Below are 12073 nucleotides of genomic sequence, written 5' to 3'. Positions count from 1 at the left end.
GGTGATGGCTTTGTTATGGAAGGTTTGGGAATCGCTTCCTTTTAGGTGGTTGTAGAATTTAACGTCTCTTTTCTGGATTTTGATAATTAGCGGGTATTGGACTAATTCTACTCTGCATGCATTATTTGGTGTTTTACGTTGTACACTGAGGATATTTTTGCAGAATTCTGCAAGCAGAGTCTCAATTTGGTGTTTCTCTCATTTTGTGAATTCTTGGTTGGTGAATGTACCCCAGACCTCACAACCATAAAGGGCAATGGGTTCTATAACTAATTCAAGTATTTTTAGTCAGATCCTAATTGGTATGTTGAATTTTATATTCCTTTTGGTGGTGTAGAAGGCCCTTCTTTTTTTAATTCTTTTTTTTTCGCTAAGGGGTGGCCCTTCTTGCTTTGTATCTCAGATCATTCACAGCTTTGTGGAAGTTACCTTTGGTATCACTGATGTTTAGCCCGAGGTACGTATCGTTTTTTTTGTTGCTCTAGGGCAATGGTTTCCTGATGGAATTTGTATTTCTGGTCCTGAGAACTGGACCTTTTTTGGAACACCATTATTTTTGTCTTACTGAGATTTACTGTCAGGGCCCAGGTCTGGCAGAATCTGTGCAGAAGATCTAGGTGCTTCAGCAAACAGTAGACATTTGACTTCAGATTCTAGTAGGGTGAGGCCGGGTGCTGCAGACTGTTCTAGTGCCGTTGCCAGTTCTTTGATATATATGTTGAAGTGGGTGGGGCTCAAGCTGCATCCCTGTCTCATCCCACAGTCCTGTGGAAAGAAATGTGTTTTTTTGCCAATTTTGCCAATTTTTTTGTGTACATGTATTTTATAATGTCGTATGTTTTTCCCCCAACACCGCTTTCCATCAATTTGTATAGCTGACCCTCATTACAAATTGAGTCAAAAGCTTTTTTGAAATCAATTAAGCATGACAAGACTTTGACTTTGTTTTGGTTTGTTTGTTTGTCAATTAGGGTGTGCAGGGTGAATACGTGGTCTGTAGTACGGTCATTTGATAAAAAGCCAATTTGACATTTACTCAGTATATTGTTTTCACTGAGGAAATGTACAAGTCTCCTGTTAATGAAAATGCAGAGAATTTTCTCAAGGTTGCTGTATCCCACGGTAGTTATTAGAGTCAAATCTGTCTCCACTTTTGTGGATTGGGGTGATCAGTTCTTGGTTCCAAGTATTGGGGAAGAGGCCAGAGCTAAGGATGATGTTAAAAAGTTTAAGTATAGCCAATTGGAATTTGTGGTCTGTATATTTTTATCATTTCATTTAGGATACCATCAACACCACAAGCCTTTTTTGGGTTGGAGGGTTTGTATTTTGTCCTGTAGTTCATTCAATGTAATTGGAGAATCCAGTGGGTTCTGGTAGTCTTTAATAGTTGATTCTAAGATTTGCATTTTGATCATGTATATGTTTTTGCTGTTTGTTCTTTGTTATAGAGCCAAAAAGATTGGAGAAGTGGTTTATATATACATCTACGTTTTGGATAGATAACTCTTTGTGTTATTGTTTGTTTAGTGTGTTCCACAAGAGGTTGGTGGCACCTTAATTGGGGAGGACAGGCTCATGGTAATGGCTGGAATGGTATCCAATACATCAAACACATGGTTTGATGCCATTCCATTTTCTCCGTTCCAGACATTATTATGAGCCGTCCTTCCCTGGTATGTTCCAATTTTCCCAGAAGTGGTTAGATTCTATGGATTCTTCAGTTAAATTGAGCTGATTTCTGATGTGCGGTTCCTTCTTTTTCCATAATGTATCCCTGTATCGTTTTAGTGATTCACCATAGTGAAGGTGTAGGCTCACGTTTCCTGGGTCTCTATGTTTTTGGTTGGATAGGTTTCTCAATTTCTTTCTTAGGTTTTGCATTCTTCATCAAACCATTTGTCATTGTTGTTCATTTTCTTAGGTTGTCTTTCCATCTACCCATCTAACATTCATCCTTCCATCCACTCTCAGGGTGATGCTGGGTTTGAGACCCTAGGTCCAGCCGGCCCTAAAGGTTTCCCAGGTGGTGTTGGGGCCCAGGGCCCTCCTGGAGATCCAGGAGTACTGGGCCGACCAGGGAGTCCGGGACCACCCGGCATCAATGGGTCTTCAGGCCCCAAAGGTACTTACTGTACACACAGGTAGACCCAGACACAGCACAGGTAGACCCAGACACAGCACAGGTAGACCCAGACACAGCACAGGTAGACCCAGCACAGGTAGACCCAGACACCGCACAGGTAGACCCAGACACCGCACAGGTAGACCCAGACACAGCACAGGTAGACCCAGACACAGCACAGGTAGACCCAGACACAGCACAGGTAGACCCAGACACAGCACAGGTAGACCCAGACACAGCACAGGTAGACCCAGACACAGCACAGGTAGACCCAGACACAGCACAGGTAGACCCAGACACAGCACAGGTAGACCCAGACACCGCACAAGACACGGACATGGGACACACACACATGGACACACACACAAATTCACCATCACAGCATATCCATTCACTTTTTCTACGCATTCATGCACAGTTACATTGAGGCATATACACTCTGTCAAATTCACACTGATCTATTTAAACACTGGTACACATACTCCCAGGTACTTATGGCCTTATGCCTGATATGTTTGTAGGAAGTAAAGGTGTAGATGGTTCCCAAGGACCTCCTGGTTACGCAGGTACTTGCTGTACTGAAGCCCCAACCGGACCACCAGGGCTGTCAGGCAGACCTGGACTCCCAGGTGAGCTGGTGAAGCCTGAATGTTCCTAATGTCCCTAACATACAACGGGTTGTCTTTCTAATGTCTCATTTTCTCTTTCTCTCTTTGTTCATTCCTACCATTCTCCATTCTCATTCCTTCTTGTCCCCTCTCTCTCTCTCTCTCATCCTCTCCCTCTCTCTTTCTCTCCCTCTATTTTTTGCCCTCTCTCTTCCTCTCCCCCTCTCTCTCTTCCTCTCCCCCTCTTTCTCTCCCTCTCTCTATTCCTCTCCCTCTCTCTATTCCTCTCCCATCTCTTTTTCTCCCTCTCTTCCTTTCCCTCTGTCCACTATTTCCATATTTTCCTTGCTTTCTTTTGCTCTTATCCACGACTCTATGACTTTCCCCTCTTACCCAGGTATTAATGGAGAGATGGGTTCGTGCGGGGACCCTGGCACCCCGGGGTTTGGAAGCTCAGGTCCGGCTGGTGACCCTGGTCCCCCTGGGACCTCCGGACCCGTAGTGCAAGGCCTGACTGGACAGATGGGAGGCAGAGGGAGAGACGGGTTACCAGGTGCATCAGGTATAGCAACAGCACTGACACGTTCAACACCAGGTACAGCAACAGCACTGACACGTTCAACACCAGGTACAGTAACAGCACTGACACATCCAACACCAGGTACAGCAACAGCACTGACACATTCAACACCAGGTACAGTAACAGCACTGACACGTTCAACACCAGGTACAGTAACAGCACTGACACATTCAACACCAGGTACAGTAACAGCACTGACACGTTCAACACCAGGTACAGTAACAGCACTGACACATTCAACACCAGGTACAGTAACAGCACTGACACATTCAACACCAGGTACAGTAACAGCACTGACACGTTCAACACCAGGTACAGTAACAGCACTGACACATTCAACACCAGGTACAGTAACAGCACTGACACATTCAACACCAGGTACAGTAACTGCACTGACACATTCAACACCAGGTACAGTAACAGCACTGACACATTCAACACCAGGTACAGTAACAGCACTGACACATTCAACACCAGGTACAGTAACAGCACTGACACGTTCAACACCAGGTACAGTAACAGCACTGACACGTTCAACACCAGGTACAGTAACAGCACTGACACATTTGAACACATTGGTAACACTTCAAAGAGGACAGATGTAATACATGATATAAGCATGAATGAGCACTTATAGTATACAGTGTTATTATAAGGTTTAGCCAAGTTACACTGTTTTCAGATGAAGGCATGTTCTTGTCTATGCCTGTTTTGTTTTATAAGTCTGATTCACCGCCGTAGCCCTTGTAGGAATTGCCTCAAGGGGATAAATGATGTTTGATTGCATTGAATGTGGAAAGACATTGAGTGCTCCAGTATCATTAACATGAGTTTGTCTAATGCCAGGGATTTGGTTCATGTCTCTTTTACTTTAATATATTACCTCTTACAGTAGTTGCTGTATTATGTTACCTACAGTGAGGGAACAAAGTATTTGATCCCCTCTTACAGTAGTTGCTGTATTATGTTACCTACAATGAGGGGAAAAAAATATTTGATCCCCTGCTGATTTTGTACGTTTGCCCACTGACAAAGAAATGATCAGTCTATAATTTTAGGTTTATTTGAACAGTTAGAGACAGATTAACAACAACAAAAAATACAGAAAAACGCATGTCAAAAATGTTATGAGTTGATTTGCATTTTAATAAAGGGAAATAAGTATTTGACCCCTCTGCAAAACATGACTTAGTACTTGGTGGCAAAACCCTTGCTGGCTATCACAGAGGTCAGACGTTTCTTGTAGTTGGCCACCTGGGTTTGCACACATCTCAGGAGGGATTTTGTCCCACTCCTCTTTGCAGATCTTCTCCAAGTCATTAAGGTTTCGAGGCTGATCGTTTGGCAACTCGAACCTTCAGCTCCCTCCACAGGTTTTCTATGGGATTAAGATCTGGATGCAATGTACCGTCAAATCTTGGGTGAGAACCTCCTTCCCTCAGCCAGGGCATTGAAAATGGGCCGTGGATGGGTATTCCAGCATGACAATGACCCAAAACACACGGCCAAGGCAACAAAGGAGTGGCTCAAGAATAAGCACATTAAGGTTCTGGAGTGGCCACTCCAGGACCTTAATGTGCTTATTCTTGAGCCACTCCTTTGTTGCCTTGGCCGTGTGTTTTGGGTCATTGTCATGCTGGAATACCCATTGTCCCCTTAGCAGAAGAGGTTGTCCTGTCCCCTTAGCAGAAAAACACCCCCAAAGCATAATGTTTCCACCTCCATGGTTGACAGTGGGGATGGTGTTCTTGGGGTCATAGGCAGCATTCCTCCTCCTCCAAACACAGCGAGTTGAGTTGATGCCAAAGAGCTCCATTTTGGTCTCATTCGACCAAAACACTTTCACCCAGTTGTCCTCTGAATCATTCAGATGTTCATTGGCAAACTTCAGACGGGCATGTACTGTGGGGCAAAAAAGTATTTAGTCTGCCACCAATTGTGCAAGTTCTCCCACTTAAAAAGATGGGAGAGGCCTGTACTTTTCATCATAGGTACACTTCAACTATGACAGACAAAATGAGAAGAAAAAAAATCCAGAAAATCACATTGTAGGATTTTTTATGAATTTATTTGCAAATTATGGTGGAAAATAAGTATTTGGTCACCTACAAACAAGCAAGATTTCTGGCTCTCACAGACCTGTAACTTCTTCTTTAAGAGGCTCCTCTGTCCTCCACTCGTTACCTGTATTAATGGCACCTGTTTGAACTTGTTATCAGTATAAAAGACACCTGTCCACAACCTCAAACAGTCACACTCCAAACTCCACTATGGCCAAGACCAAAGAGCTGTCAACAAAATTGTAGACCTGCACCAGGCTGGGAAGACTGAATCTGCAATAGGTAAGCAGCTTGGTTTGAAGAAATCAACTGTGGGAGCAATTATTAGGAAATGGAAGACATACAAGACCACTGATAATCTCCCTCTATCTGGGGCTCCACGCAAGATCTCACCCTGGGGGGTCAAAATGATCACAAGAACGTTGAGTAAAAATCCCAGAACCACACGGGGGGACCTAGTGAATGACCTGCAGAGAGCTGGGACCAAAGTAACAAAGCCTACCATCAGTAACACACTACGCCTGCAGTGCCAGTACATGTCCAGGCCCATCTGAAGTTTGCTCGAGAGCATTTGGATGATCCAGAAGAAGATTGGGAGAATGTCATATGGTCAGATGAAACCAAAATATAACTTTTTGGTCAAAAACTCAACTCGTCGTCTTTGGAGGACAAAGAATGCTGAGTTGCATCCAAAGAACACCATACCTACTGTGAAGCATGGGGGTGGAAACATCATGCTGTGGGGCTGTTTTTCTGCAAAGGGACCAGGACGACTGATCCGTGTAAAGGAAAGAATGAATGGGGCCATGTATCGTGAGATTTTGAGTTAAAACCTCCTCCCATCAGCAAGGGCATTGAAGATGAAACGTGGCTGGGTCTTTCAGCATGACAATGATCCCAAACACCCCCCCCCCCCCCCCCGGGCAACGAAGGAGTGGCTTTGTAAGAAGCATTTCAAGGTCCTGGAGTGGCCTAGCCAGTCTCCAGATCTCAACCCCATAGAAAAAAAGTCTGTGTTGCCCAGCAACAGCCCCAAAACATCACTGCTCTAGAGGAGATCTGCATGGAGGAATGGGCCAAAATACCAGCAACAGTGTGTGAAAACCTTGTGAAGACTTACAGAAAACGTTTGACCTCTGTCATTGCCAACAACGGGTATATAACAAAGTATTGAGATAAACTTTTGTTATTGACCAAATACTTATTTTCCACCATAATTTGCAAATAAATTCATTAAAAATCCTACAATGTGCTTTTCTGGATTTTTTTTCTCTCATTTTGTCTGTCATAGTTGAAGTGTACCTATGATGAAAATTACAGGCCTCTCTCATCTTTTTAAGTGGGAGAACCTGCACAATTGGTGGCTGACTAACTACTTTTTTGCCCCACTGTATATGTGCTTTCTGGAGCAAGGGGACCTTGTGGGCACTGCAGGATTTCAGTCCTTCATGGCGTAGTGTGTTACCAATTGTTTTCTTGGTGACTATGGTCCCAGCTGCCTTGAGATCATTGACATGATTCTACCGTGTAGTTCTGGGCTGATTCCTCACTGTTCTCATGATCATTGCAACTCCACGAGCTGAGATCTTGCATGGTGCCCCAGGCCGAGGGAGATTGACAGTTCTTTTGTGTTTCTTCTGTTTGCGAATAATCGCACCAACTGTTGTCACCTTCTCACCAAGCTGCTTGGCAATGGTTTTGTAGCCCATTCCAGCCTTGTGTAGGTCTACAACCTTGTCCCTGACTTCCTTGGAGAGCTCTTTGGTCTTGGCCATGGTGGAGAGTTTGGAATCTGATTGATTGCTTCTGTGGACAGGTGTCTTTTATACAGGTAACAAACTAAGATTAGGAGCACTCCCTTTAAGAGTTTATACTCCCTTTAAGAGTGTGCTCCTAATCTCAGCTCGTTACCTGTATAAAAGACACCTGGGAGCCAGAAATCTTTCTGATTGAGAGGAGGGTCAAATACTTATTTCCCTCATTAAAATGCAAATCAATTTATAACATTTTTGACATGCATTTTTCTGGATTTTTTTGTTTGTTATTCTGTCTCTCACTGTTCAAATAAACCTACCATTAAAATTATAGACTGATCATTTCTTTTTCAGTGGGCAAACGTACAAAATCAGCAGAGGATTAAATACTTTTTTCCCTCACAGTACTACAGTAGTTGATGTAGTATATGTTACATATACTTTAGTTGATGTAGTATATGTTACCTCCTACAGTAGTATATGTTACCTACTACAGGTCCTACAGGTGACCCTGGGCTGGAAGGAAGATCTGGACCGGGCCCTGACGGCCCACCTGGACCTGAAGGACCACCCGGTCCCAAAGGTCAGAGGTCACACACTTGTACAGTCACACACACATGGGCGTGCATTCACACACACACACACACATACAGATGCGCAAGAACACTCACACGTACAAATACACTGTCAAACTTACACAATGATGATAAAGGTGTGAATTATGACAATAGATTATATAATGATTTTTGGGGGGGATGTGGTTCTGGGCAGGGTCGGTTGGCCCTGATGGGGAGAAAGGTCACAGTGGTGTACCAGGCTCTGTGGGGGACGACGGGCGCCCAGGCCCTTGTGGACCATCATCCGATACAGTCATACATGGGCCCCCAGGGGACCCTGGGATACATGGTGAGCGCCATAGAGATGAGCGAACAATTCAATCAAACATGCACTGCGGTATTTATGCAGAAGATCATGGTTTCCCCCCCCAATGCTATGATCAGTTCCATTTGAATCTCAGACTATGTGTTGTACGAGAATTGCTATTCAAAATATTGTGATTGATATGGTCATTTAACACATTAACATGTCGTTTGTCTCTTACGCAATAGGTCTGCCTGGTTTCCATGGTGCTAAAGGACACCCTGGATATCCTGGACCCAAAGGCATTGATGGGAGGGACGGTGACCCAGGAAATGGGCCGAGAGGTGTGTGTGTGTATTATAAACTAGAAAACGAAACGTCATGCTTCGTGGTAGTGATTGCTGGAGTGATGGTAATTGTGGTAACGCATTTTTTTTAACTGTGCAAGAGGGGAACCACTACTACTTCAAGGAACTAGCTAGCCGTTTCATATACGTTACAGTAGCAGTAGTAGTAGCAGTAATAGTAGCAGCAGTAGTAGCAGTAATAGCAGCAGTAGTAGTAGCAGTAATAGCAGCAGTAGTAGCAGCAGTAGCAGTAATAGTAGCAGCAGTAGTAGTAGTAGCAGTAATAGCAGCAGTAGTAGTAGCAGTAGTAGTAATAGTAGCAGCAGTAGTAGCAGTAATAGCAGCAGTAGTAGTAGCAGTAATAGCAGCAGTAGTAGCAGCAGTAGCAGTAATAGTAGCAGCAGTAGTAGTAGTAGCAGTAATAGCAGCAGTAGTAGCAGCAGTAGTAGTAATAGTAGCAGCAGTAGTAGTAGCAGCAGTAGTAGTAGCAGCAGTAGTAGTAATAGTAGCAGCAGTAGCAGTAGTAGCAGTAGCAGCAGTAGTGGTAGCAGTAATAGTAGCAGCATCAGTAGTAGTAGTAGTAGTAGTAGCAGTAGTAGTAGTACCAGCAGTAGTAGTAGCAGTAATAGCAGCAGTAGTAGTAGCAGTAGTAGTAGTACCAGCAGTAGTAGTAGCAGTAATAGCAGCAGTAGTAGTAGCAGTAGTAGCAATAATAGCAGCAGTAGCAGTAGTAGTAGTGGTGGTAGCAGTAATAGTAGCAGCATCAGTAGTAGTAGTAGTAGTAGCAGTAGTAGTAGTACCAGCAGTAGTAGTAGCAGTAATAGCAGCAGTAGTAGTAGCAGTAGTAGTACTATCAGTGGCAGTAGTAGTAGTAGCAGTAATAGCAGCAGTAGCAGTAGTAGTAGTGGTAGCAGCGGTAGTAGTAGCAGTAATAGCAGTAGTAGCAGTAGCAGCAGCAAAGTAGCAGCAGTAGTAGTAGTAGTAGTAGTAGTAGTAGTAGCAGTAGTAGTAATAGTAGTAGTAGCAGTAATAGCAGCAGTAGTAGTAGCAGTAATAGCAGCAGTAGTAGTAGCAGTAATAGTAGCAGCAGTAGTAGTAGTAGCAGTAATAGCAGCAGTAGTAGCAGCAGTAGTAGTAATAGTAGCAGCAGTAGTAGTAGCAGCAGTAGTAGTAGCAGCAGTAGTAGTAATAGTAGCAGCAGTAGCAGTAGTAGCAGTAGCAGCAGTAGTGGTAGCAGTAATAGTAGCAGCATCAGTAGTAGTAGTAGTAGTAGTAGCAGTAGTAGTAGTACCAGCAGTAGTAGTAGCAGTAATAGCAGCAGTAGTAGTAGCAGTAGTAGTAGTACCAGCAGTAGTAGTAGCAGTAATAGCAGCAGTAGTAGTAGCAGTAGTAGCAATAATAGCAGCAGTAGCAGTAGTAGTAGTGGTGGTAGCAGTAATAGTAGCAGCATCAGTAGTAGTAGTAGTAGTAGCAGTAGTAGTAGTACCAGCAGTAGTAGTAGCAGTAATAGCAGCAGTAGTAGTAGCAGTAGTAGTACTATCAGTGGCAGTAGTAGTAGTAGCAGTAATAGCAGCAGTAGCAGTAGTAGAAGTAGTGGTAGCAGCAGTAGTAGTAGCAGTAATAGCAGTAGTAGCAGTAGCAGCAGCAAAAGTAGCAGCAGTAGTAGTAGCAGCAGTAGTAGCAGTAGCAGTAGTAGTAGTATCAGTAGTAGTAGTAGCAGTAGTAGTATCAGTAGTAACAGTAGTAGTAGTTGTAGCAGTAGTATCGGTAGCAGCAGTAGTAGCAGTAGTAGTATCAGTAGTAGAAGCAGTAGCAGTAGTAGCAGTAGAAGTAGAAGTAGTGTAGCGTGGTTCGTTCTGCGTTGTGTACTTTTAATTGGGACACTGCCACAACTGGAGGTCTGCCTGTTGGATGTTTTATTTGCCCTGCACACGAAGAGACAACACACAAATATGTTAGTCCTTGGCACAGTCACAGCTCTCAGGCACCTCGCTAGCCGAAGGCCAGGCAAAAGAGCGAACCAAAAATAAATAACAGGTGCTGCGTGCACACATTCAATGCACAACAGCACACCATACAATACAAGCAAAATGACACAACATAATTTGGACAAAATAAAAGACATTCTTGCACACAAAGAGACAACACACAATATGTTAGCCCTTGGCGCAGTCACAGCTCTTAGGCACCTGCGCGAGCACATGGAAACTCACTCAAACACTGTCCCAAGTACTCACTGGTTACAATATTTACCATGGACAACATACCTCGCTAGTTGAAGGTCAGGCAAAAGAGAACAATAAGGGGGTACGGAATTACAGATGGACCAAACCAAAATATACAAAACTTTCACAATCATGTATGTACAATATAGATATGAAAAAGTGATTGTACACCGAAAAATAACATTAGCTATGCAGCTGTAAATCTTTTAAACACACTGAATTATTATTATTGTTATCAAATGATTAACATCCCCTCTTGACCTGGCCTATTTGAACTGGTCCTTGTGTGGAATTTGATGCATTATCTAGAGGAAAAACATCACACTGTTTCATTAGCAATAGCAGTAGCAACAGTAGAAGTAGGAACAGTAGAGGTAGCAGTAGTAGTAGCAGTAGTAGTAGTAGTAGTAGCAGTAGCAGTAGTAGCAGTAGCAGTAGTAGCAGTAGCAGTAGTAGCAGTAGTAGTAGTAGCAGTAAAGCAGCAGCAGTAGCAGCAGTAGTAGAATTAGCATAAGTAGTAGTAGTAGTAGTAGCAGCAACAACAGTAGCAGCAGTAGTATCAGTAGCAGTAGTAGCAGCAGCATAATCAGTATTATTAGTAGCAGTAGTAGTAGCAGCAGCAGTAGTAGTAGCAGTAGCAGCAGTAGTAGTAGCAGCAGTAGTAGTAGTAGTAGTAGTAGTAGTAGTAGTAGTAGCAGCAGTAGTATCAGTAGCAGTAGTATAAGTAGTAATAGTAGCAGCAGTAGTAGTAGCAGAAGTAGTATCAGTAGCAGTAGTATCAGTAGCAGCAGTAGCAGGAGCAGTAGCAGCAGTAATAGTAGCAGTAGCAGTAGTAGTATCAGTAGTAGTAGCAGCAGCAGTAGTAGTATCAGTAGTAGTAGTAGCACCAGCAGTAGTAGTAGCAGTAGTAGCAGTAATAGCAGCATCAGTAGTAGGAACAGCAGTAGTAGCAGTAGTGGCAGTAGTATCAGTATCAGAGTAGTATCAGTAGCAGTAGCAGCAGTGGTATCAGTAGTATCAGTAGTAGTCGTATCAGCAGCAGCAGCAGCAGTGGTATCAGTAGCAGTAGTATCAGTAGCAGCAGCAGTAGTAGTATCAGTAGTAGTAGTAGTAGCACCAGCAGTAGTAGTAGCAGTAGTAGCAGTAATAGCAGCATCAGTAGTAGGAACAGCTGTAGTAGCAGTAGTATCAGTATCAGTAGTATCAGTAGCAGCAGCAGTAGTAGTATCAGTAGTAGTAGTAGCACCAGCAGTAGTAGTAGCATCAGTAGTAGGAACAGCAGTAGTAGCAGTAGTATCAGTAGTAGTAGTATCAGTAGCAGCAGCAGTAGTATCAGTAGTAGCAGCAGTGGTAGTAGTATCAGTAGTATCAGTAGTAGCAGCAGCAGTAGTAGTAGTATCAGTAGTATCAGTAGTAGCAGCAGTAGTAGTAGTATCAGTAGTAGTAGCAGTAGTAGTAGTATCAGTAGTAGTAGTATCAGTAGTATCAGTAGTAGCAGCAGTAGTAGTAGTAT

General features: G+C 43.5%; 1 protein-coding gene across 1 annotated transcript in view; it reads left to right on the top strand.

Annotated features, from left to right (window-relative positions):
• The window catches only part of LOC115103353 (collagen alpha-5(IV) chain-like), an 81711-nt gene that overhangs the window by 38893 nt on the left and 30745 nt on the right, over positions 1-12073 (top strand). Inside the window, exons 30-35 of the mRNA XM_029624240.2 lie at positions 1975-2125; positions 2647-2754; positions 3131-3295; positions 7624-7710; positions 7899-8033; positions 8237-8332. Of these exons, the coding sequence (XP_029480100.2) occupies positions 1975-2125; positions 2647-2754; positions 3131-3295; positions 7624-7710; positions 7899-8033; positions 8237-8332 (742 nt within the window). The remainder of the gene's footprint in view (positions 1-1974; positions 2126-2646; positions 2755-3130; positions 3296-7623; positions 7711-7898; positions 8034-8236; positions 8333-12073) is intronic.

The sequence above is a fragment of the Oncorhynchus nerka genome, linkage group LG20 (assembly GCF_034236695.1).
Source record: "Oncorhynchus nerka isolate Pitt River linkage group LG20, Oner_Uvic_2.0, whole genome shotgun sequence".
Lineage (NCBI taxonomy): Eukaryota > Metazoa > Chordata > Actinopteri > Salmoniformes > Salmonidae > Oncorhynchus > Oncorhynchus nerka.
This window is presented reverse-complemented; position numbering and strand designations above follow the sequence as displayed.